This window comes from Lampris incognitus, chromosome 5, assembly GCF_029633865.1.
Source record: "Lampris incognitus isolate fLamInc1 chromosome 5, fLamInc1.hap2, whole genome shotgun sequence".
NCBI lineage: Eukaryota > Metazoa > Chordata > Actinopteri > Lampriformes > Lampridae > Lampris > Lampris incognitus.
Window position 1 is genome coordinate 17,049,050 of NC_079215.1, and position 27,642 is coordinate 17,076,691.

A 27,642-nucleotide genomic window follows, 5' to 3' on the forward strand; every position below is an offset into this window, starting at 1 on the left:
AAGATTAGTTCTTCATTGACATGTCAACTTTTCTGCCCTAAGTAAGCTGAGGATTTATGTGAAATTGTATTATTAAGGACCTTTTCCAAATTATTTCCGTTCAGATTTTATTTTTCACCACTTCAAAATTTGTATAAAAATAGCTTGATGAAAACGCTGCCAGGGATTCTGAGCATAGTATAAGGTACACAGACTCTAACCTGATTGATATTGAATTCGTCAAGGAAGGCTCCAGCAAGACTCAGTTGATCTTGTTCCATTTGGAAATAAGTGTCAATGGCCGGTAGTCTGGGAGGTCAAAGTTTACTTATTGTCTGTTCTTGGTGTATAGTATTGGAAATATAGGGAGTCAGACTAAGCCTCAGAGCCATTATTGACAAACTTAGTCTTATCTGCTGTTGACAGTGAATCACTCAACCATCACTGAGGCCGACGAGCTCATAAAAATTAGATTACCAGCTATCACTAGATATATATGAGGAGAAAGATGGAAAGTGGACCGGGCAGTTTAATAAAAAACTAACTTTTCAAGGAAGGGTTTGTAGAACACACACACACACACACACACACACACAAACACAACATGTACCTCCTTCACCTTCATTCAACAACATGTATGCAGTCTTCATATGGAAAAACAAATAAGGTTTTTCAGAAAAGATTTACAGTGTGGAAACGGGGGCTTTCAAGTTTGAGAGACTGTTCAACTAGATCATTCTGGTTTCAAACCAAAGAGAACCAGCTGAAGTGGCTTTGAGCAATATGCTAAATCCCAGTAACTTACTGCACTTCTGTGTGCATGAAAGATGATGCACTTATCCTGATTGACTTCCAATATGTTAACGTGTTGAGTTTTAGGTTCTTCCTCAATGGCACATATATTGGATACATGGCTGTGACTGAACTTTAGACCTTGTAACCACCAGGCTACACTGCCGACCAGCAATCGATATAGTAACTTAACCCTGATGATAAGCATGTTAGAATTCCTATCTGTTGATATTCTGTGGCCTATGGAGAGCTGATACTGATCTCTGCAATGTGATTTGACTTAGGGTGATGCTGGGCTCACTCCACGGATATGTGAGGGTCTGTTCAGCCGAATTGCAGGGGCAGCGCGACGGGATGAGGCCTCTTTCCGAACAGAGGTCAGGTAATCCTGCTCCATCTGTTAAACTAAGTTTTAGGTTGGCATTAAAGGGGCTATCTGTAGCCTAATATTTTTCTGCTTTCTTGAAGCATAATATGACTTGTAAATATCAGAAGGGGTTGCTGTAATGATTCAAACAAAGTAGATGACTCAAGTCCCCTCGTTCTCCAGATTTCTTCATTCGAAAAACACGAGAGGCCGAGTCTTTTGCGTTGTTTGACGCCCCCGTCGTCAAAAAAAAAAAGGTTGAGATTTGGCTCAAGCTCACAGTCTACACCAAACAATATCGTGACTGCAGCAAACATATGAGCTGAGGGTGGTTGAAAATGGCAGATGTCAGTAAATGTGCGTTGTATCTGCCACGTTTTTATTCAGATTTGTTCTTCTTGCATGCTTCAATTTGTTGTTAACATTGCTGAACAGAAGACGTCAGGATTTCGTTAGAAATACACAAAGCACCTTTAATTGGTGGTTCAAATTTGCACTAGCTTTTCTATTTTTGAAAAGAAAAATGTTCCACTACAGGCCGGGGGCTGACCTTCATGTTAACTTTTCTGTTCAGCTACTTGGAGATCTACAATGAACGTGTTAGGGACCTGCTGAGGAGAAAATCCAATCAAACCTATAACCTGAGGGTGAGGGAGCACCCCAAAGATGGACCCTACGTAGAGGGTAAGAGTGGAGGGCATCACATCACATCACATCACATCACATCAACATCACATTTTATAATGGGCCAATCATATGCAAGAAAACATTTCGGGCGACACCCTGGACAGGCTGCCAGGCCATCACTTCTGTATCAGGTATCATTATTTTTCAGGTCGAGGGGTGTTACATTTTTTTTGGGCGTTTTTTTTGTTTTGATAGTGACAGTGAAGGCAGACAGGAAATATGTGTGAGAGAGAGAGGGGTATGACATGCAAAAAAGGTCACCAGCTGGAATTGAACTGGAAACGGTTGCGGCCATGTGGCCATGTAGTATGCACTGTAACCATTCGGCTACGGAGGCGCCCCGAAATGTTTAATCTTGTTAAATTCATAAATCTTTTGGTTAGGAGGGAGAGTGACAATGGAAACATCATTCACGACTTGAAAAGACGCAGCGTTGAAAGACGATGTATTGATAGTCTGTTTAGTGTACAGTACAACCTGCCTAGACAACAAATGGTGTGATGTCTGATGTCATGCCCCACCTCCTACTATTCATTTGAAAAGTGGAGGTAGAGGGTTGCGGGGGCCCAAATGCAAGACAAAACTATTGCTATTAACTTTGAGTGGAGAAGGGTATTGCAGAGAAGCTAGCTACATGGTGTAACCAGAAGTTTTTTTTTGTTTGTTTGTTTGTTTTTTGGATTTTTCCCCCTTTTTTCTGCCCAATTGTACCCAGCCAATTACCCCACTCTTCCGAGCCGTCCCGGTCGCTGCTCCACCCCATCTGCTGATCCGGGGAGGGCTGCAGACTACCACATGCCTCCTCCGATGCATGTGGAGTTGCCAGTCGCTTCTTTTCACCTGACAGTGAGGAGTTTCACCAGGGGGACGTAGCACGTGGGAGGATCACACTATTCCCCTCAGTTACCCCTCCCCACTGAACAGGTATCCCGACTGACCAGAGGAGGTGCTAGTGCAGTGACAGGACACACACCCACATCCGGCTTCCCACCCACAGACACGGCCAATTGTGTCTGAAGGGACACCCGACCAAGCTGGAGGTAACACGGGAATTCGAATCGGTGATCCCCATGTTGGTAGGCAATTGGAATAGACCGATACCTGGATGCCCCGCCAGAAGGTGATTTTGAGCATGTGATGCTGCTGCTGGTGTACTTCAATTTTTTTTAAGTAAACATTATTATGGTTAAAGATGTTTTTCACAGTCATGGCAAGCTCAGGGAAGTAGAGGAATGCTAGTTTCCCAAGCAGATACAATCTAGTCATTTTACTTATCTTTGCTCCAACTTGTATCATATATCCATTTTCATTGTCATCACTGACAGTATGCACTGTGTTTTGGCCCATCTGTTGTCAGGGTGTTGTGGCTGCCTTTAACCTCTGACCTCCTTACCATCGGTTGCGTAGTGTTGATGATCTAAGAAAGTAAGCTTGCACTTGTGCTCCTTGTAAGTTTTTGTAGATAAGCATCACTAAGTCATTTGTATAGCATGACATCGGTTTGACAAACTCAGCCCAAGAGAGTTTTTGACACCAAAACTTACTCATCTTTTTAGATATTGTGCAGTACCTGCCAAGTTGGGTTCTAAGAATGGCTGCTTTTTTCACTGCCAAAGTAGGGGACAGAGTTGCTTAAGCTGGCAGCTACAGCCAAAACAATTGAGCATTTTTTTCACCCATTGTTTTCACCATTTCTTTCTTTCTTCTTTTGGGAGGGGGATCCCCCCCCCCAATTGTCTCATCTCATGTCATGTCATCTCATCATCAGCTGCTTCTCTGGGGTCGGGTTGCAGTGGCAGCAAGCGAAGTAGGGCACTCCAGATGTCCCTCTCCCCAGCAACGCCCTCCAGCTCCTCCTGGGGATCCCAAGGCGTTCCCAGGCCAGATTGAACATGTAGTCTCTCCAGCGAGTTCTGGGTCTACCCCGATGTCTCCTTCCAGTTGGCCGTGCCCAGTAAATCTCCAAAGGAAGGTGCACAGGAGGCATCCTAATCAGTTGCCCAAACCACCTCATCTGGCTCCTTTCGATGGGAAGGAGCAGCAGCTCTACTCCGAACTCCCTCCGGATGTCCGAGCTCCTCACCCTATCTCCAAGACTGAGCCCAGACACCCTACAGAGGAAATTAATTTCAGCCGCTTATGTCTGTGATCTCACCCTTTCGGTCACTACCCAAGCTCATGACCATAGGTGAGGGTTGGAACAAAGATTGACTGGTAAATTGAGAGCTTTGCCAACCGGCTCAGCTCCCTCTTCACCACAACGGTCCGGTACAACGTTTGCATTACTGCTGATGATGCACCAATCCGCCTGTCAATCTCCCACTCCATCCTACCCTCACTCAACCCTGAGATACTTGAACTCCTTCACTTGAGGCAACAACTCATTCCCAATCCGAAGGGAGCAATCCACCATTTTCCAGTAGAGAACCATGGTCTCAGACTTAAAGGTTCTGACTCTCATCCTGGCCATTTCACACTTAGCTGCAAACCACCCCAGTGCACGCTGGAGGTTGCGTTCTGATGAAGCCAATAAACCACATCATCTGCAAAGAGCAGAGATGCAATTCTGAGTTTCCCAAAACAGACACACTCCTCACCTTGGCTGCGCCTTGAGATCCTGTCCATGAACATCACAAACAGAATTGGAGACAAGGGACAACCTTGGCAGAGTCCGACAAAATGTGTTTGACTTTGTGCCGAGGATGCGGACACAGCTCTCACTTTGGTTATACAAGGACCGGAAGGCTTGTAGCAACTGCCCCAGTATCCCATACTCCCGCAGTATCCCCCACAGAGTGCTCTGGGGTAGACAATCATAAGCCTTCTCCAAGTCCATAAAACACATGTAGACTGGCTGGTCAAACTTCCATGCTTCCTTCAGCACTTCTGCAAGGGTAAAGAGTTGGTCCATTCTTCCACAGCCAGGACGGAATCTTCATTGTTCCTCCTGGATCTGAGGTTTGACAATCGGTCGGAGCCTCCTTTCCAGCACCTTAGAGTAGACTGTCCCAGGGAGGCTGAGCAATGTGATGCCCACGATAATTGGAGAACAACCTCCAGTCCCCTTTTTTAAATATGGGAACCACCACCCCTGTCTGCCATTCCACAGGTACTGTCCACACGACACTGAAGAGGCGTGTCAACCAAGACGGCCCAACAATGTCCAGAGCCTTCAACATCTCAGGGCGAATCTCATCCACACCCGGTGCCCTGCCACCGAGGAGCTTCTTAACTACCTCAGTGACCTCTGCCAGGGATATGAGTGGGGCTTCCCCTGAGTCTTCAGACTCTACCTCCTCCACTAAGGACATGTTAGCCAGGTTCAGGAGTGCCTCAAAGTGTTCTTTCCACCGCCCGACAACATCCCCAGTCGGGGTCAGCAGTTCCCCTCCCCGGCTTGTTCCCCCCAGTTGTATCCGGCCAATCACCCCACTCTTCTGAGCCGTCCCAGTCGCTGCTCCACCTCCTCTGCTGAGCCGGGGAGGGCTGCAGACTACCACATGCCTCCTCCGGTATATGTGGAGTCGCCAGCCACTTATTTTCACCTGACAGTGAGGAGTTTTGCCAGGGGGACGTAGCGCTAGGGAGGATCACGCTATTCCCCCGGGTTCCCCCTCCCCCCTGAACAGGTGCCCTGACCGACCAGAGAAGGCACTAGTGCAGCAACCAGGACACATACCCACATTCTGCTTCCCGCCCACAGACATGGCCAATTGTGTCTGTAAGGACACCTGACCAAGCCGGAGGCTACACGGGGATTTGAACGACAATTCCCGTGTTGGTAGGCAATGGAATAGACCACCACGTTACCTGGGTTTTCACCATTTCTTACCATGCTAACATACTTATTCCTGCCTTTCTCTGACTTAATCCAGAGAGAAATTAGCTCGTAGTTTGAATGACAAAATAGTAGATATTTACAGCAGTTTGATCCCAGCTTTAAACCTCCACTCTCCCTTCTGACAGACTTGTCCAAACACCTGGTGCAGAACTACAGCGATGTTGAGGAGCTGATGGAGGCCGGAAATATCAACCGTACCACTGCCAGCACGGGTATGAATGACGTCAGCAGTCGCTCCCACGCCATCTTCACCATCAACTTCACCCAGGTCTGTCAACAATGAAAATAATTAGGTCTAATCATTCAATCGAACTTTTTTTAACACTCCTCGTTCGTAAACATGAAATACAATGCACTGTACAAAACAATGACTAGCATTACCCAGTCAAATAAACCATTATCTTGCTTTTCTACTGAAATTTCTTATTTTACCTTACCTATCCGGGGAAGGTTGATGTTCATCTGCTAAAATTACCAGATTGCCAAAGACATTACATTCTTGAAAAGTGGAATAAAACTAAGGAGCTTAAATTATCTGACGGGACATAGTGAAGTACTTTTCTGTATGATTTAGAAACAAATTGATCACAGGTTTGTTTTAATTATTTATTTTTAATGTTCTTATTTATCTGGTTTAGAAAGTTTGCACTACTTTCCTATCTCGATCCACCCAGTCACAAGGTCAATGGGAAGTGTTTATTAAAGTCTGTGGGACCTGGCTAGTTGATTTAAAGTGCGTTGTATTGCATTTTGATGTACAAAATGTACTATATAAAGATTGTGCAATCAGTCTGTCTTCTACTGTTGGCCAATGAGAAGCTGCACTGGTGCATAGGGCAGTAAAGTGCCTTGCTTAAGGGATTTCTGAATGTTATTCATTGACTTCTGGCCTATACTGAAGTCTGTTCTGAAAGCAGACACGACTTCATTTGGGATCCAAGTCATTAAGAATGAAAGTTTGAAATAATAAGATAACATGAAAGCCAAAATTTGAACTTTAACCAAGCTTAAAATGCTGAATAGTTTTCCTGCATTATAGTACCTAGCACTGGCCATTTCAAATGATATAACCCACATCAAGAGACAACATTCAGACTTCGAATACATTTTTCGTATTTATGTTGAGCTTTAGGGCGGCACGGTGGTGCAGTGGTTAGCGCGGTCGCCTCACAGCAAGAAGGTCCTGGGTTTGAGCCTCGGGGTAGTCCAACCTTGGGGGTCGTCCTCTGTGTGGAGTTTGCATGTTCTCTCCCCGTGTCTGCGTGGGTTTCCTCCGTGTGCTCCGGTTTCTTCCCACAGTCCAAATACATGTAGGTCAGGTGAATCGGCCATACTAAATTGCCCCTAGGTATGACCGTGTGTGTGTGTGTGTGTGTGTGTGTGTGTGTGTGTGTGTGTGTGTCTGTGTGTCTGTGTGTCTGTGTGTCTGTGTGTGTGTGTGTTGGCCCTGTGTGATGGCCTGGCAGCCTTTCCCGGGTGTCTCCCCGCCTGCCGCCCAATGACTGCTGGGATAGGCTCCAGCGACCCTGAGAGCAGGATAAGCAGTTCGGATTTGGGTTCTGAAAGCTCACAGTATATTCATACTGCACCATCTTTACCATCATTGTCAGACATTAATTAAACCAGTTGTGTGGTTTCTTTCTCTACTGGTATGTAATCATAATTCGGATCACATAAATTTGTATTTTGATAAGCCCTTTATACCCACACTCGGGGCCACACACACAGAGCTGGATTTAAAAATGCAACAACAAGGTGACGGGGGCGTCCAGGTAGCATAGCGGTCTATTCTGTTAGCTACCAACATGGGGATCACCGGTTCGAATCCTCTTATTACCTCCAGCTTGGTTGGGCATCCCTACAGACACAATTGGCTGTGTATGCAGGTGGGAAGCTGGATTTGGCTATGTGTCCTGGTCGCTGCACTAGTGCCTCCTCTGGTTGGTCGGGGCGCCTGTTTGGTTGAGGGGGAACTGGGGGGAATAGCATGATCCTCCCATGCGCTACGTCCCCCTGGCGTAACTCCTCACTGTCAGGTGAAACGAAGCGGCTGGCGACTCCACATGTATCAGAGGAGGTATGTGGTAGTCTGCAGCCCTTCCCGGCTCGGCAGAGGGGGTAGAGCAGCGACTGGGACGGCTCCGATGAGTAGGGTAATTGGCCGGATACAATTGGGGAGAAAAGGGGGGGAAAATCCACAAAAAAAACAAACAAAAAAACAGGGTGACAGTGTCTCTTCTCTTTTGTGTTGTAGAGATGTTTTTTATACACCCTCAAAAATTTTGCTTTGGGCACTACACCCGAGAATACGAAAACTGTACTGCGTGGAAAATGATTCATGCCACTGATATGTAGCATCTCATTGAACTTCCTATCTGTATTTTTTCTCTCTGTCTCTCTCTCTTTCACTTTCTCTTTCTCTTGCAGGCTAAGTTCGATGCAGAGATGCCCAGTGAGACTGTCAGTAAGATCCACCTGGTGGACCTGGCGGGTAGTGAGCGGGCAGATGCCACAGGTGCCACGGGGGTCCGGCTGAAGGAAGGGGGCAACATCAACAAGTCCCTGGTTACCCTGGGCAACGTCATTTCTTCTCTCGGTGGGTTGGCTTCGGTGATGGTTATGTTAAATGTTAAATCAAAACCGCTTGATAAAATGTGCCTCTATAATTGTCCGTAATTATTTTTGTCTTGCCCGGCACACATAGGCTTAACAAGTGGTCTACATTCATACAGGATTCATCGGTTGTGTGCTGTATAAACATACATCTAAACCAGTGCTGTCCTACACGTTGAATGCAGATTTTCATTCCAACTAATTTGATTTCAGTGATTGATTCAGCCCCTCTCATTGTTTGTGTGTGAACTAGGGCCCATGAAAACTTTTCAGAGCCCGTTATAAAAAAACCAAAAAACAAATCATGAATGTGGATTTAAAAATAGGGACATTTAATTTGCTAATTGACATTTTGTAGATAAAAGGTTTTCTTCTACCAGAAAAAAAAAATTACTTAGGTATACATGTGTGACAAAAGTATGTGGGACGGCACGATGGCGCAGTGGTTAGCGCGGTCACTTCACAGCAAGAAGGTCCTGGGTTCGAGCCCCGGGGTAGTCCAACCTTGGTGGGCGTCCTCTGTGTGGAGTTTGCATGTTCTCCCCGTGTCTGCGTGGGTTTCCTCCGGGGGCTCCGGTTTCCTCCCACAGTCCAAAGACATGTAGGTCAGATGACTCGGCCATACTAAATTGTCCCTAGGTATGAATGTGTGTGTGTGTGTGTGTGTGTGTGTGTGTGTGTGTCGCCCTGTGATGGCCTGGCGGCCTGTCCATGGTGTCCCCCCGCCTACCGCCCAATGACTGCTGGAATAGGCTCCAGCATCCCTGTGACCCTGAGCGCAGGATAAGCGGCTCAGATAATGGATGTATGGATGGACAAAAGTATGTTACTGACATGTGGCTGTTGAGAACATTACATTTTACGGTGACCTTTCCCTTACCTTCTTTAATTTACGTCCATCATTTGTGGCAGTTACGCTTGACACCGTGGGCAGTATTTCGGCTGATGTACAGTAGAAGAGCGCCAGCAGATGCATTTACTCGGCATTGTTGATCACTATTATAGTTACAAAACGAAAGTGCATATTATTACTCCGTCACTTATGTTTGAAATGTAGATTGAATGAATAACGGTGCAACAATGGCCCTAACATGCTGACCTACAACAGTGTAAAAAATCTAGCCATGTGAAGTTGCTTGGTGGTAATCAGTTGACAACATAACCTCGAGTCAGGTTGGAGAGAATGGTGCATGTGTGATGAATAGTTGGCACCTGTGGGAGTGGTGGCAAAATAAACCAGCAGCAATGAACATTGTGAACTAAGAGTGGGTTTCCTTGCGTAACTTTCTCTGTCTTGGTATTGTGATATTTCTTTAAGAGGCTGTTGGTAATTTGCTATAGGCCATACTTTCACAGGTCTGAATCTGAACAACCGATCAGCATAGCCCCGTGCAAGAAAGGGAGGGACTGGAGAGGGAGAGGGTTGGATCTTTTTGTTTTGGTTTTTTTTTTTTTTTGCTATCAAATGCTTGTACATTTCTCCAGAGTTGAAAACGGCAGTTTTTTTTTCTTTCCCCTTCTGCTCCCCAATTGTACCCATCCAATTACCCCACTCTTCTGAGCCGTCCCGGTCACTGCTCCACCCCCTCTGCCGAGCCAGGGAGGGCTGCAGACTACCACATGCCTCCTCTGATACATGTGGAGTCGCCAGCTGCTTCTTTTCCCCTGACAGTGAGGAGTTTCACCAGGGGGACGTAGCACGTGGGAGGATCACGCTATTCCCCTCAGTTACCCCTCCCCCCCGAACAGGTGCTCCGACCGACCAGAGGAGGCACTAGTGCAGCGGCCAGGACACACATCCACATCCGGCTTCCCACCCGCAGACACGGCCAATTGTGTCTGTAGGGACGCCTGACCAAGCTGGAGGTAACACAGGGATTCAAACCGCCGATCCCCGTGTTGGTAGGCCATGGAATAGATCGCTACGCTACCCGGATGCCCTCAAAGTTTTCTTTTGGATAAATATCTAACGAAAGCATCAATAGGCATGCCCACATTATCATCACAGATCGTACACCTTTATGTATGTTGTATCTTTGCCCTGTTTCACCTCAGAAGTGGGGGAAAAAAATTCCACAAAAGTTTTTCATATGCATACAAAGTACTTCTTGCTTATTTAATGTTAAAATAAACTTTGGTCATCTCTTATTTTGTTTCTAATATATTGAGATGTCATCGTTATCATCTAGACAGAGGTAAATATTGTGATATGAATTCTAGTTCACATTGCCCCACCCCTGCTTGTGGTGTCAAGCTATGATTGCAATCCAGCTGTGTTCATAAATCGATAGTGTCCACCACTTTGTGTACATGCATGCGTGGCATTGCTGACAAACACCTCAAGGCATCTATGTACAAGTAAAGCCAATAAGCCTCTCTTGTGGCAAAATACAGTAGCACTGGTTATCAGTTACAGTTTCCCATGTATCACTCCCGCTGACCTCTGTATCTGTGGTTCCTGTTTCCTTGCAGCTGACATGACTCAGGATGGGGAGAACTTTAACTTGAAGAAGAAGACTGTGTTTGTTCCCTACAGAGACTCTGTGCTGACGTGGCTGCTGAAGGACAGCCTGGGGGGAAACTCTAAGACCATCATGATTGCCAGTGAGTTTCACACTACCCATGATCGCATCATATCTTACTTTAATGGTTCTTACGGGGAAACTGGGTCATTGCAGCAGGAAATACTATGATAAAAGCACAAGAAAAATTGGGTTATGAACTATAAATAAGACTATGCAAAAAGGGTTATAAGATATAATGCGACCAACATACTACTACTACTACTGAAGGTGATGGTGACTAAATCACAGTCCTCTACATAAAACTTCAACTAGGTGTAACTTTGGGTACAAACCTGCCATGCTGGGCACCAGCTAATGTAGGGAAGATTGTTAGTTATCAGTATAAACATTTGATTTATCTACAAGTAGTAAACCTGTAAAAAAACACAAATATTGGAAATACTGTTAAATTATATTGTAAAATAGATGAGTATGATTTATACTGTGGTGGCACGATAGTGCAGTGGTTAGCGCAGTTTCCTCACAGCAAGAAGGTCCTGGGTTCAAGCCCTGGGGTACTCCAACCTTGGGGGTCGTCCCGGATCGTCCTCTGTGGAGTTTGCATGTTCTCCCCATGCCTGCGTGGGTTTCCTCCAGGTGCTCCAGTTTCCTCCCACAGTCCAAAGACATGCAGGTCAGGTGAATCGGCCATACTAAATTGTCCCTAGGTATGAATGTGTGTGTCAGCTCTGTGATGGCCTGGTGGCCTGTCCAGGTTGTCTCCCCACCTGCTGCCCAACGACTGCTGGGATAAGCTCCAGCATCCCTGTGACCTTGAGAGCAGGATAAGCGGTTTGGATAATGGATGGATGGATGGATTTATACTGTGTCTTGTTTACCTTGCTGTATGATGTACTTATCAATGTACCTGTCTTATCTGTGCAATATGATTCTTAGCAGTGTAGTGCTTAATGCGTGAGTAATACTTTGTAATATAAACCCATTATCTACAGATTTTTTTCACCATGCAGATGTCTGATTATGCAAATTTTTTAGTTTTAGGAGTTTGATTTTGCAGTTTGTACAAGGATACTTGTTACTTGTTATTTCCCCCTCCCTTACCCATTGTATATTCCTATACAAAGGCTCGTGGATAATCTTTTTTGATTCCTGTTGTTTTTCAAACTTACTGAACCTCACTACTTCAAACTACATATTTCCGCTCCCCAACAGCCATTTCGCCTGCCGACGTGAACTACGGGGAGACCCTGAGCACACTCCGCTATGCCAACCGAGCCAAGAACATCATCAACAAGCCCACCATCAACGAGGACGGCAACGTCAGGCTGATCAGGGAATTGCGGGCTGAGATAGCCAGGCTCAAAGCTTTGCTGGTCCAGGGTAACCAGGTAGGTAGCCAGTCTGTGTATTCTTTTGGATTCTGATCAAGAGTTTTGGAGTGTAAGGACAAGCTGGAAAATCATTAATGTTGTTGAATAAATCAATGAATGAAGTTGGAGACCAACGGAGAAAACACACAGAAGATCTTAATGTCAGTCTTAGGGTGGCTATGCTTTAGCCGTGTACACAGGTCAATTCCAGGAAAGACCAGTCAACTGTTTCAAGCAAGGTTGTATAGTAGCGGTTATGTCTAGTACAATTAATTATTGTACTAAGAACAGTTCAGTAGTTGAAGATCGGTGTTTAACCGATAACCAAAAACAGTCAGACTGGGATTCTGATAATTTTAGAGGAAGAATGTAATCTGTGATATGTACATCATCTCATATACATTCTTCTTCTAAAATGTTTGTGAAGATCACTGACATGTGACTGATTTTGACAAATGAATTACTGCTCTTATGTTAGGATGTATGGTGTGGACCTTGAAGTGTAATTTCTCTGACATACCCTCAGCCAGGGTGGCACGGTGGCGTAGTGGTTAGCGCGGCCGCCTCACAGCAGGAAGGTCCTGGGTTCGAGCCCCAGGGTTATCCAACCTTGGGGGTCATCCCAGGTCATCCTCTGTGTGGAGTTTGTATGTTCTCCCCATGTCTGCGTGGGTTTCCTCCCACAGCCCAAAGACATGCAGGTCAGGTGAATCGGCTGTACTAAATTGTCCCTAGGTGTGAATCTGTGTGTGTCGGCCCTATGATAGCCTGGTGGTCTGTCCAGGGTGTCTCCCCACTTGCCGCCCAATGACTGCTGGAATAGGCTCCAGCATCCCTAGGATCCTGTGTTGGATAATGGTTGGATGGATTGCTGCTCTTTGGTTTGCTTCTGAATTTCAGTTAAGGGACAGTGAGGTGACCAATGAAAGCTGGAGGTTAGGGAAGCTGTCTTAACTGTAAGACTGCCAATACAAATCCCTGAATTGGCCTGAGAGAACAAGGCAGGGTGAGGGAAAGAATAACAACATCTTTACTTTCTCATTACCTACCACATTCCCTTGAGTAAGTAAATCAAACTGTTCACTTCTGTGGAGCTGCTCAATGGTGGAGAGTCGAAGACCGTGGTATTGAACTCACCACATAGAACTGCAATACTGTATCTTCTTTGCACATTTGGTGTCGCGGCATTCTTTGTTTCGGAGAAGAAGAGTTGCATAATCCAAAGCAGCTGAGTCTTTCACAACAGACTAAACATTGTTGACATAGTTCTCAAGCTGTTTGTTTGATGTTGATGAACATCATGAACTCAGGGCTCATACAGAGGTTCAAAAACTGTTTTAAATTCAAAACAGAAAATGCATAATTGTCCATTTATGATATATTTTTGTCTGCTAAATTCCTTAAAACATGACTTTATAAAAAGAAAAATTCAGCAGTGGGACAGTGTTGAAACTCAACATTGCATTACACTGACAGCATTTATTTTTCCTCCTCTACCTGTTTTTTTTGTTGAATGTGTGTACACACGCATGGGTGTTTGTATGAGCGTGTGTGTGCCTGTTTGCCATGATCTTTTTGGCAAGAGTATTGGCTATTTACAAAGCATGAATACTCATGCGAGAAAGTTCTTGCACAAATGTTACCAAATGGAATATATTTCCTTATTTTTACTGTTCAGGTCCAAAAACTGAATTTGTGTGTGTGTGTGTGTGTCAGATTGCCCTCTTGGACTCTCCCACTGCTCTGAGTATGGAGGAGAAACTTCACCAGAATGAAGCCAGGGTAAGCCTCATATTAATTCTATGCTGATCAGCCAAAACATTAAAACCACCTGCCTAATATTGTGTAGGTCCCCCTTGTGCCACCAAAACAGCACTGACCTGTTGAGGCATGGACTCCACAAGGCCTTTGAAGGTGTCCTCTGGTATCTGGCACCAAGACATTAGCAGCAAATCATTTAAGTCCTGTAAGTTGTGAGGTTTGGCCTCCATGGATCACACTTGTTTTTCCAGCACATCCCACAGATGCTCAATCGGCTTGAGATCTGGGAAACTTGGAGGCCAAGCCAACACTTTGAAGTCTTTGTCATGTTCCCAAACCATTCCTGAATCATTTTTTCAGTGTGGCAGGGCATATTGTCCTGCTGAAAGAGGCCACTGCCATTGGGGAATACCATTGCCATGAAGGGGTGTTCCTGGTCTGCAACAATGTTTATGAAGGTGGTACGTGTCAAAGTAACATCCACATGAATGCCAGGAACCAAGGTCTCCCAACAGAACATTGCCCAGAGCATCACACTGCCTCCGCTGGCTTGCCTTCTTCCCATAGTGCATCCTGGTGTCATCTCTTCCCCAGATAAATGACGCACACACACCTGGCCGTCCACATGATGTAAAAGAAAACGTGATTCATCAGACCAGGCCATCATCTTATACTGCTCCATGGTCCAGTTCTGATACTCACTTCCCTATTGTAGGCGCTTTCGGCAGTGGACAGGGGTCATCATGGGCACTCTGACCGGTCTGTGGCTATGCAGCCCCATACGCAGCAAGCTGTGTGTTCTAACACCTGTCTATCATAGCCAGCATTAACTTCTTCAGCAGTTTGAGCTACAGTAGTTCCTCTGTGGTATCAGACCAAACGGGCTAGCCTTCGCTCCCAACACACATCAGTGAGCCTTGGGCACCCATGACCCTGTCGCCAGTTCACCAGTGGTTCTTATTTGGACAACTTTTGGTAGGTACTGACCGCTGTGTACCAGGAACAACCCACAAAACCTGTCATTTTGGAGATGTTCCGACCCAGTCATCTGGCCATCACAATTTGGCCCTTGTCAAAGTCACTCAAATACTTACGCTTGCCTATTTTTCCTGCTTTGAATGCATCAACTTCAAGAACTGACTGTTGTTCACTTGCTGCCTAATATATCCCACCCCTTGACAGGTGCCATTGTAATAAGATAATCACTGTTATTCACTTACCTGTCAGTGGTTTTAATGTTTTAACACTGCACCAATCAAATGTTGAACAGCCTCTAAAATGTTCAGGTAAATCAAGAACAGTCGGTAAAAGCTCATCTGCAAAGACTTGTTGGCAGAACACTGCTTTGACTTGCTGTCTCAGCAGAGGCCTTCAGTCCTTTTTTGTCTACAAGATACACTGGCTTGGGAATCCCCAAATTAAACATCCACTTTTGGTATTTTACCAGCCAGCTAACTCTGTGATGATTTTGATAAACTAGGACCTCCAAAAGGTTGCTTATTACCTACCAAAGTGGCTGATGACATTAATAAAAGTACAAGCCAAAATTTACCAGCATGTGGCTGGTAATGATTTCACACCCTATCAAAAATGATTCTTGAATATGATTTGTTGTTGTGAGTCTTGGGAAAATGGGTCTTACAGGTTTCAACACTCTTTCTCCAAGAGGCACGAGCTTATTAATAGTCATAAAGTATATCTTGGCTGTTTTGGGTACATGTATGAATCCATCCAAAAAACATCTTTTGCAACTCTTTAAAGACAGTCCCAGACTGCAGTTTAAAAAAAAGGGGGGGGCAAATTGGCATGATTTTAATATGTGGCTTTTTATTTCCACTGTGAGAACTTTGACATTTTGTAGCAGATATTATTTAGTTCCATTGGACTCTATTTTAAACTTGTTATATTGTGTCCCAGGTGTTGGAGCTGACTAAAGAGTGGACCAACAAATGGAATGAAACTCAAAACATCCTTAAGGTAGGTGCTGCAATATTCCCGAATGTCATGGCTATTTTTACTATAAACATGATATTTTAAAAACAATGATAATATCAAGTAAAAATCTAACTATGGCAATATTGCCTACAAAGAAATAACAAAAAAGACCTAGCAATCAGTGGGAAAAACTACTAAGCTGAGCTAGCAGCGCTTTTATTGCTCTGTTTACCCTTGTTCATGAATTTCTACTGCTTTACCCATTCTCGATCATTCACACACACACACACATGCGCATGCACACAACACATCGCACACACCACATATCTTCAAGCTTTGTGAAATGATTGCTTTAATTATTGTGATTTTATGGTTATCATTATATTAGCTCCATTTCCATTCAATTGTCAATCAAATTTTAAGCGAAATTTTCTAAAGTAAAATAAAAAAAAGTGAATTAGGTGCCTATTCAGAATACGCACCTAACTCATTTTTTATAAGTTGCCTTTAGGTTGCCAGGCCATGCACTATTTAGCTTGACGTGTGGTGTGTATAGCTCATAATATTGAGGAATCATGTATGTAATGGGGCACGATGGCGCAGTGGTTAGCGCGGTCACCTCACAGCAAGAAGATCCTGGGTTTGAGCCCCGGGGTAGTCCAACCTTGGGGGTCATCCCGGGTCATCCTCTGTTTGGAGTTTGCATGTTCACCCCTTGTCTGCGTGGGTTTCCTCCGGGTGCTCCGGTTTCTTCCCACAGTCCAAAGACATGTAGCTCAGGTGAATCGGCCGTACTAATTTATCCATAGGTGTGAATGTGTGTTGGCCCTGTGATGGACTGGCGGCCTGTCCAGGGTGTCTCCCCACCTGCTGCCCAATGACTGCTGGGATAGGCTCCAGCATCCCCGCAACCCTGAGTAAGGATAATGGGTTTGGATAATGGATGGATGGAATTAGGTGCATTTCAATCAGATCTGTTTCAGCATGTGAGAATCTGAATGTAGTTTCGCATGTCCTACATCATATTGCAGTAATTTCTCACCCATGAAAAAGATGGACCAGATAAGATGAAGAAACAGGTTACATTTTTTGTGAAGTTTCTTTCTCTTTTTATTCAGCAAATGTGTATAGTGCATAAATTCTTTACTGACAAAATAATTTAATCTTTGGAAAACACAAAAACTACCTCAAATAAGCACAAAATCTTTTTTGCAATATTAAAATTTTATTGAATTTATCTGTTTCCATCCAGCTTTTCTAATATGATACTTCATAACACGCATAAAAATGCTTTGAAGGAAACATGGCTATTTTTCATATAGAATTCTGACGAACAGGCTTTGCAATATGAATGAAGTTTTATTGTTGGATTTGGTTGATCGCTGATTGATTTTATGACTGCAGGAGGAGACACTTGCTCTGAGGAAAGAAGGGATTGGGGTGGTCCTGGATTCAGAGCTGCCTCATCTCATTGGCATAGACGATGATCTGCTCAGCACCGGCATCATCCTATACCATCTAAAGGTCAGAGGAGTCAAGTAGATATCAGCTGAGGTCAAATATAAGCTTCAAGACTTTGAAACAATTTTGAAACTGTACTTTGAAATTTATTTTTAACAAAATGTAAAAGCTGCACTTTGTTGTGGAAACTTACATGCAAACACTCTGGACTTGGAAATAATTACACAAAACAATGATGGTTGATAATAGAAGACCCTTAATATTGTACAATACAAAGACAAGACAAATAGTATACAATAGGAGACCAACTCCCTGCATTCTCCCATTGTACCACGCAGCGATATACAAACAGACCCCATGGGCCTGTCCCTGTATTCTCACTGAACAAAGGAGTCATCTACCTTTCATATTCCCTTTTCCGTAGACAATGGAACACTTACTGATTGATCAACTTAAGTCAGGTCAATTTTATTTGTCTAACCCAATATCACAAATTAAAAATGTTCCTTAAGGGGCTTTACAGCAACACAACATCCTGTCCTTAGACCCTCGTATCAGATAAGGAACAACGCCCTAAAAAAAAAAAAACCTTTAACAGGGAGAAAAATAGGAAGAAACCTCGGGGAGAGCAACAGAGAGCACAACAGAGAACTTAAACCATACATTTTCCCTATTCGCTGTATCATAGGTTAGTTAAACATCTGGTCATCCCCAGTTGGATAAGATTACAAAATGTCGCAAAATGCATTCATATATGGATTGAGATAGAGAATTTCAGAGAGCTTTCTATATGATTTACCCTATAACAGGTCCCAGTACCATAGTAACAGGACATTCCTTACTCAGAATCAGAACCAGGTTTATTGGCCATGTACATTTGCACACACATGGAATTTGACTACGGTTTTGTGGCTCTCACAACATACTTAACATAGAATAACAACACTACAACGCAACAATCTTCAGATATATACACAAGGATTGACTATATACAAGCGAAATAAGAGGCAATAAAGTGCAATGGTGCAGAGACTATATCAGAGATACTGAAATAAATATTAGCATTTATTCTGCTCTCTACTCTGGGGGATTCAGAGCCTAGCACCAGATGACACAGACCTCATTTAGAGCAGATTTTACCATCATGGTATACTACCACTACTAATTTCGGCTGCTCCCGTTCGGGGTCGCCACAGCGGATCATCCGTTTCCATTTCTTCCTGTCCATCTTCCTCTGTCACACCAGCCACCTGCATGTCCTCCCTCACGACATCCATAAACCTCCTCTTTGACCTTCCTCTTTTCCTCTTCTCTGGCAGCTCCATATTCAGCATCCTTTTCCCAATATACCCAGCATCTCTCCTCCACACATGTCCAAGCCATCTCAATCTTGCCTCTCTTGCTTTGTCTCCAAACCGTCCAACCTGAGCTGTCCCCCTAATATAATCATTCCTAATCTTGTCCTTCATTACCAACCGTACAACATAGCTGGTCTCGCAACCATCTTGTAAACCTTCCCTTTAACTCTTGCTGGTACCCTTCTGTCGCAAATCACTCCTGACACTCTTTTACACCCACCCCACCCTGCCTGCACTCTCTTTTTCACCTCTCTTCCGCACTCTCTGTTACTTTGGACAGTTGACCCCAAGTATTTAAACTCATATGCCTCCGTCACCTCTACTCCTTGCATCCTGACCATTCCACTGTCCTCCCTCTCATTCACGGATATGTATTCTGTCTTGCTCCTACTGACTTTCATTCCTCTTCTCTCCAGTGCATACCTCCACCTCTCCAGGTTCTCCTCAACCTGCACCCTGCTCTCGCTACAGATCACAATGTCATCTGCAAACATCATAGTCCACAGAGACTCCTGCCTGATCTTATCCGTCAACCTGTCCATCACCATTGCAAACAAGAAAGGGCTCAAAGCTGATCTTTGATGTAATCCCACCTCCACCTTGAATCCACCTGTCACATGCTTCTCAATCAACATTCTCAAAGCAAACATTGCATCTGTAGTGCTCTTTTGTGGCATGAAACCATACTGCTACTCACTAATCGTCACCTCTCCTCTTAACCTAGCTTCTATCACTCTTTCCCATATCTTCATGCTGTGGCTGATCAACTTTATACCTCTGTAGTTGCTACAGTTCGGCACATCACCCTTATTCTTGAAAATCGGTGCCAGTATGCCTCTTCTCCACTCCTTAAGCATCCTCTCACTTTCCAAGGTTGTATTAAACAATCTAGTTAAAAACTCCACTGCCATCTCTCCTAAACATCTCAATGCTTCCACAGGTATGTCATCAGGACCAACTGCCTTTCTACTCTTCATCCTCTTCATAGCTGCCCTCACTTCCTCCTTGCTAATCCATCGCACTTCCTGATTCACTATCCCCACATCATCCAACCTTCTCTCGCTCTCATTTTCTTCATTCATCAGCTTCTCAAAGTACTCCTTCCACCTTCTCAACACACTCTCCTCGCTTGTCAGCACATTTCCATCTCTATCCTTGATCGTCCTAACCTGCTGCACATCCTTCCCAGCTCGGTCCCTCTGTCTAGCCAATCGGTACAAGTCCTTTTCTCCTTCCTTAGCGTCTAACCTCTCATTCAACTCACCATACGCCTTTTCCTTTGTCTTTGCCATATCTCTCTTCGCTTTACGCTGCATCTCCTTGTACTCCTGTCTACTTTCTTCATCTCTCTTACTATCCCACTTCTTCTTTGCCAACCTCTTCCTCTGTATACTTTGCTGTACTTCCTCATTCCACCACCAATTCTCCTTGTCTTCCTTCCTCTGTCCTGATGACACACCAAGTACCTCCCTAGCTTTCTCCCTCACTATTTCTGCAGTGCTTGCCCAGCCATCCGGCAACTCTTCACTACCACCCAGTGCCTGTCTTAACTCGTCCCTGAACTCCACACAACAGTCTTCCTACTTCAACTTCCACCATTTGATCTTTGGCTCTGCCTTCACTTGCTTCCTCTTCTTGGTCTCCAAAGTCATCCTACAGACCACCATCTGATGCTGCCTAGCTACATTCTGCCCCTGTCACCACCTTGCAGTCTCCAATCCCTTTCAGATCACACCTTCCACATAAGATATAGTCCACCTTGGCAGAATATGTGGAAAGTTCATCAATCCTCCACTAGTTCGCGGATATGGAGGGAATTCTCCTGGAAAAATCTGATACGTTTTTTTATTAGACCAAAAATAAAAAATAGATACTCCAGCACCAAACTGTCATGCTGGAGGAAATGTGGAACAGAGGATGTAGACTACTCGCATATATTTTGGAAATGTAATAAGCTAGCAATGTTTTGGGAGATGGTTCATGATGTAATACAAAAGGTACTTGGATATGACTTCCCTAAGAGCTATATGACCCTCTATTTCTGTAATTTTAAAAACGACGGTATAGGGCCAAGTGATAGATGTTTGGTTAAGATACTGCTGATTGCGGCTAAGAAGGCAATCACAAGAAAATGGTGCCAGGTGGACGCCCCCACACAAGGACAATGGATGGAAATAGTGGAGGACATTCATACAGTGGAAAAACTGACTCATCGATTGAGACTTACAGTACCTCGGATGGAAGGCCAGTGGAAGAAATGGACATGGTTTAAGGAGCAAACACGCGACAACATAATTCATGACAACACTTAAGACTGGAAAGTTAGACCCACAGGAAGCTCTTGTAGTTCATTTTTTTTGTGTGTTTTTTTGTTTGTTTGTTTTGAGTTGCCCTGTTGGGCTTGTGTGCAAGTAAATGTAGATAATTCAATGTTTACTTCTGAATACGGATGATTGACCTAAAAACATCAATAAAAACTAAAGTGATAAAAAAAAAAGATATAGTCCACCCGTGTGCACTGTCCTCCACTCTTGTACGTCACCCTGTGTTCCTCCCTCTTCTTGAAATATGTATTCACGGGAGCCATTTCCACCCTTTTCGCAAAATCCACCACCATCTGTCCTTCCATATTTCTCTCCTTGACACCATACCTACTCATCACCTCTGTTCCCTTCACCAACATGCCCATTGAAGTCCACTCCAATCACCACTCTCTCCTCCTTGGGTACACGCTCCACCACTTCATCCAACTCATTCCAGAATTCTTCTTTCTCTTCCATCTCACACCAACTTGCGGGGCATATGCGCTGATAACATTCATCAATGCACCCTTCGATTTCCAGCTTCATACTCATCACTCTGTCTGACACTCTCATCACCTCCAGCACACTCTTGACATACTCTTCCTTCAGATTTACCCCTACCCCATTACTCCTCCCATTCACATCATGGTAGAAGAGTTTGAAGCTACCGCCAATGCTCCTGGCCTTATTCCCCTTCCACCTGGTCTCTTACACAGAGTATACCTACCTTTCTTCTCTCCATCATATCAGCCAGCTCTCTCCCTTTACCAGTCATAGTGCCAACATTCAAAGTTCTGACTCTGACCGCCACACTCCTACCCTTCCTCCTTTCTCGCTACCTCTGGATATGCCTTCCCCCTCTCCTTCTCCTTCGCCCAACGGTAGCATAGTTTCCACCGGCACCCTGCTGGCCAACAGTACTGGTGGCGGTTGTTGGTAACCCGGGCCTTGACCGAGCCGGTATGGAAATCTTATTTATGATCCGCATATTTGATTTGGCAAAGATTTTACGCCAGATGCCCTTCCTGACACAAACCTCCCCATTTATCCAGGCTTGGGACCAGCACTAAGAATGCACTGGCGTGTGCATCCTCAGTGGCTGGGTTCTTTTTTCTTTTCATTTTTTTTTTTTAACCAACATGGTATAGAGAGACATACATAATGAATAAATGGTAACTCCTAATGCTTCATGCCATCTTTCCTTCACAGCTTTGCACCAGGAACTGTGAACATGTAAAAAGAGAGAATCCTGCATGCCTATTTCAACTTCACATCAATGTGTAAACAAAATGCAGCCTTTTATTTCAAGCAGAAAAAATACTATTATGCTTGTGTGATATATTGGTTTTTATTATTATTATTATTATTATTTTCTTAGTTTAGCTGAATTTTATACAAGATTGGAAATGTAACAGGCTTGGAGGAGAAAATAACTCTGAAAATGCCATGACTGTGCCCCAAAAACTGGATTATGTCTCTAATGAATATCCCTGGGTACTTGGCAGGGGATAAGAAGTGGGAAAGTAGGTCTCGTGGTAAAAAAAATTAAAATTACTTTGTGGAGCTTTATTACTAAATGACTCTAAAAATTTGATGATGTGGGCAACTTCCCACAGAGAATTTATTTCTGTGTGTTTGTGTATTTGACATTTGTGTGTTTTTTCTGCTTTTTTTTAGGAGGGTAGGACATATGTCGGCAGAGAGGATGCCTCTACAGAACAGGACATAAGTGAGTGAAAATATTAGTATTTGTTAGATAAAGTTTGGCTTCAACATAATTGGGGCTTGATGTGTTTGTTGGCTCTTCAGATTCAATCAGACATGTTAAATGAGGGACAGTTTTACTACATATATTTAAAAAATAGACTTGAAGCAGGAAAAGATGGAATAGGTCCCTAAGAGACTTTGAGAGATGCATGATTTAAAGCAAAAAAATGGTCTGATGTAGACTGTAGGTAGAATTAACCGTATTGAATTGTGTGGGTTTATCCGACAAATAGTTTCTTTGGCCTTCAAATGGCCTTTGTACACAAGACTCAAGACTTAATTAAGGCTGTAATGCAATGGCACCCAACCCATCTACCCTGTAGTCGTGTGTGTGTGTGTGTGTGTGTGTGTGTGTGTGTGTGTGTGTGTGTGTGTGTGTGTGCGCGTATATATATATATATATATATATATATATATATATATATATATATATATATATATATATATATAGCGGGGTGTTTTTTTTCCTCGGAAACCGTCAATGGTGTTAATAAAAGTGCTCAACCAATGAGGAGCGGACTATTAAGATAGATGTAGGAAAAAAAAACTTAAACTCATAGCAGTACAAGCCTTTTTTTTCCTACATCTCTTTATATGTATATATATATATATATATGCAGGTTATTTCTTTTCAACCAAACACTATACCACCTGATTTCACTGATTAACACACCCTCAAACAGAAAGGAAAAGTTGTACTAGTGAAGTCAGTTGGTGTAGTGTTGAGCTGGAATGAAAACTTGCATAGACGTGGCTCTCTAAAGCACATGACTAAGTACCATTGCTATAGTGATTTCCTGGTTTAAGCATAAATTTGTTTCTGTAAAGCGAGAAGTACCAAGGGTACAGGGGCCTACATATTTAAAACTTTCCTCAACATTATCACACTTATTATTTGTTTGTTTGCTTGCTTATTTATTTACTTACTTACTTATTCAAAAAGTAGTGTTGTAAAAGATGACATCCATTTAGTATCAAGTTTTGTAGGCTGATGCACACTGAGAAGTGAATTAATAACTGAAGGGTCACGTGTTGGAATACCATTACTGGCTGGGTAATCCTTGTTAGGCCTGAGCTGACAACTGGAACCATTGCTTATATCAGGATCTCAGACACAGCCAGTTTGCCGTTGTGCCCTTGGTCAAAGCACTTACCATCAGAGTGCCCAAGGTGGCACTCTTCGGCAGCTGGCGCTGTGCTGGTTTCAGGCAGGCAATGTAAACAGTAAGCTGACACAGTTAACTTGTGACAAATGAATCATTATTCAAAGTGTAACTAAACATAATTGATAATATCATGTTACACTGGACTTATTCCTCAAACTATAAAACTTTTGTTACAGTAGTCACTGTCTTAGTAGAGAATAACTAATCTTTCTCACTGCATTCCATAGCATCTTGTTGCTTGTGTGTATGCGAGTGTGCATGCGTATTTAAAATAAATTTTAGATTTTTTTTCCAAAAATTACTATTTGATGCCAACTGTCAGAATTCAAAGAAAAGTGGCTTCATACTGTGCTTATTTAAGACAGACAAAATATGTTAGATGGGAGCGCACCACTCCCTGTTTCTACCTATCAGCAGGTGCTTCATTCCTGGTGTTGAAATCAGTATCAGCTGCAGAAGTAGTAGTTAAAGTATTATTGATTCTCTCACATAGTTCTCCATGGGCTGGACTTGGAGAGTGAACACTGTTTATTTGAGAACCAGAGCGGTAGAGTCACTCTGGTTCCACTCAGCGGGTCCCAGTGTTCTGTCAACGGAGGGCAGGTGACTGAACCGACTCAACTGAACCAAGGTAAGCCTGCAGAATTCCAGCTCAGTTCAGCAATACCACAGGCTGAAATAGTATTACAGCCAAGCAGTTGCAGATAGCGCCTCATAGCTGTCATGCTGTTTCCATATATCACATCCAGGATTTGCGCTATATTCAGTAATGATCAGTCACTGTGACAGACGAGGTTGTAAACATTCCATCATTCAGTTTTTACCTGTCATATTTGTTCATGTTTACTTTGCAATGCATTTGTGTTTGTGTGGATTATACTGCTTGATGCCAATGCTACAATAGGCCTTACTGGTGCTGTGCTTTACAAAAATAATAAAAAGTTGTGGATAAAAATCCACCGAAATTTCACATCGTGAATTTTAGCATGCTTTTTAAATGCTAGTTGCCTACCTTACACAGACAGCAAAGTAATTGTCTACCATGTAGGCTATGTTTTAATGATGCTTAAACATGTCCTTCATTCAGCTTCATTCCAATGTATCCATACCATAACTGACAGAAATATGTCAATTTTCTCAAAAAGCAAAACAAAAAAAACTGATTCTTTATGTTGAGTCCGTCAAATGAAGGTTGGCATTTGGAATTAGCGGTGAATCCATGGTTTATACTCTTCAAGCATGTCAGTGATGTATTCTGGGCCTACACCATTCAGTGATTTGTAGACACTTAGCAGCACTTTAAAATCTTTTCTGTCTATACCAAGACTATTACTTACCCTGGATAACTTTGGTCGCCTGTCAGGTTATAAGATAAACTATTCAAAGAGCTTGCTTTTTCCGATTAACCACACTGATAGAGACTGCTCTAGCTTTCCATTCAAACTTGAACATAATGTATTTACATATTTAGGAATCAAAGTCACTCGTACAATGGGGAGGTTATATAACCATAACTTTAAAACACTAATAGAACGAACAAAACAAGATTTTAAGAAGTGGTCAACGCTACCAATTTCATTAGCGGGCCGCATTAATATAGTTAAAATGACAGTCTTACCCAGATTTCTCTATCTTTTTCAAATGATTCCCATATTCATACCTAAGACAACTTTTCAACAATTAGATAGATTAATTTCATCATTCATCTGGAACAATTCAAACCCCAGGATGAAGAAAATATACTTGGAGGTCCCTAAGGAGACAGAGGGATTAGGTTTGCCTAACTTTATTTGTTACTACTGGGCTGCGAACATTGTAAAACTTTTACATTGGGCATTTACATATGAGAATCAACAGGGTACAGATTGAGTTCACATGGAACTCTTATCCAATCCTTTACCGATATTCACCTCTCCACTACCACATAATCGTAACATACAAATAACAAACCCAGTGGTTAAAGCTTCACTTAGGATATGGCTCCAGTTTAGGAGGCACTTTGGATTAAAGCATGCTAGCGGTCTTTTTCCAGTAGCAAATAATCAATTCTTCTTGCCATCTGTGTTAGATAACACATTTCAACTTTGGCATAGAAATGGACTGGTGTTTTTCTGTGATCTATTTAAAGATGGAACATTCGCCTCATTTGAAACACTTACCAAAGACCATAACATACCCAGATCCCATGTTTTTAGATACCTTCAAATCCGTAGTTTTGCCAAGAAAGTGTTTCCCTCATTTCCGTATCTGCCAACCAGGAGCCAATTAGATGTTATTCTAGAGAAGGATCCCTTTGGGAAAAAACGGGTCTCTATAATTTACACACTGATACAGGGATTGAAACAGATATCCTGGGACAAAACAAAAACTGCATGGGAGAGAGATTTGGGTGTAGAGCTTTCTGAAGAGGCATGGCGGGACAGCTTAACTCGTATTCATACGTCTTCATTGTGTATACGACATGGGTTAATTCAGTTTAAGGTGCTTCACCGTCTTCACTACTCGGGGGACAAGCTTGTCAGAATCTTTCCCACCACAGACCCTAGCTGTCCGAGGTGCAGTCATAGTCCAGCCTCAGTGGGACACATGTTCTGGGCATGCCCCTCCCTCAACAGTTATTGGGGACAGATATTTAATGTATTCTCACATATCTGTAAACAGACCATAAACCCCGATTTTCACACAGCCGTCTTTGGCATACCACCCCCTAACTGTAAGGTCACAACGGATGCTCTAGCATTTGCCTCATTACTAGCACGCAGACTTATCCTATTTAACTGGAAGTCAAATAAAGCGCCATCATTTTTGCAGTGGTTGAGGGAGGTGCTGTCCTTTCTACCTTTAGAAAAGCTCCGATATAAAATATGTAAAACCCGCAAAAACTTTACTTTGACCTGGAGTCCTTTCATAGACTTTATTGAAGGGTTTCCCTTTTATTGAATGTACTTTTTATTTACCTGGTTGTAACGAAAATACTTATAGATATATGTGTACAACTTTATATAGTCTTCAAATATATGGTTATTATGTGGAATTGGAATAAGAAATCCCTGCGTAGTCCTTTTTTTTTAGCCTTGGGGGGGAGGGGGGATTCCTGCATGTTTATTTTTGTTGTTGTTGTTGTTGTTGTTCGTGTGCTTTGTATACCTGTTCCAAAAAAACTTGAAAATTGGAAAATAAAGTTTAAAAAAAAACTTTTCTGTAACTAACTGGAAACCAGTGTAAAGATTTCAGGTCTGGAGTAATGTGCTCTGTTCTCTTGGTCCTGGTTAAAACTCTAGCAGCAGCATTCTGAATAAGCTGCAGCTGTTTAATGGTCTTTTGGGGCAGACCAGTTAAGAGACCGTTACAGTAATCCTACTGGAAATAAAAGCATGGATGAGCTTCTCTTGGTCATTTTGGGATACCAAACCCTTGATTCTGGCTATATTTTTAAGATGATAGAAGGCTGTTTTAGTGATTGCTTTGAAATGGCTGGTGAGCGTGAGAGCTGAGTCTATTAACACGCCAAGGCACAAAAATATTTCATAAACTGTGGAAAACAATGGACTTCAGGTGTAGCTTTAGGAAACTGCCAGTCCATTTGCTTTGATAGTGTGTGAAAGTTTATTTTTTATAAAACTTGCCTTTTTGATTGTCCGACATTCACATTAAAATCGCTCACTAAGTCATTAACCCACTGTGTTGAGGCAGTACAGTGTTTGACAGAGATAACCT

The 27,642-nt window shown here is 43.2% G+C and overlaps 1 protein-coding gene across 1 annotated transcript in view; it reads left to right on the plus strand.

Annotated features, from left to right (window-relative positions):
• kif16ba (kinesin family member 16Ba) overlaps positions 1–27,642 on the plus strand; it is a 59,238-nt gene that overhangs the window by 3,336 nt on the left and 28,260 nt on the right. Inside the window, exons 5-15 of the mRNA XM_056280053.1 lie at positions 1,056–1,153; positions 1,713–1,822; positions 5,792–5,934; positions 8,094–8,262; positions 10,752–10,883; positions 12,017–12,192; positions 13,891–13,956; positions 15,853–15,912; positions 17,275–17,394; positions 22,670–22,721; positions 24,419–24,556. Coding sequence (XP_056136028.1) covers positions 1,056–1,153; positions 1,713–1,822; positions 5,792–5,934; positions 8,094–8,262; positions 10,752–10,883; positions 12,017–12,192; positions 13,891–13,956; positions 15,853–15,912; positions 17,275–17,394; positions 22,670–22,721; positions 24,419–24,556 — 1,264 coding nt within the window. The remainder of the gene's footprint in view (positions 1–1,055; positions 1,154–1,712; positions 1,823–5,791; positions 5,935–8,093; positions 8,263–10,751; positions 10,884–12,016; positions 12,193–13,890; positions 13,957–15,852; positions 15,913–17,274; positions 17,395–22,669; positions 22,722–24,418; positions 24,557–27,642) is intronic.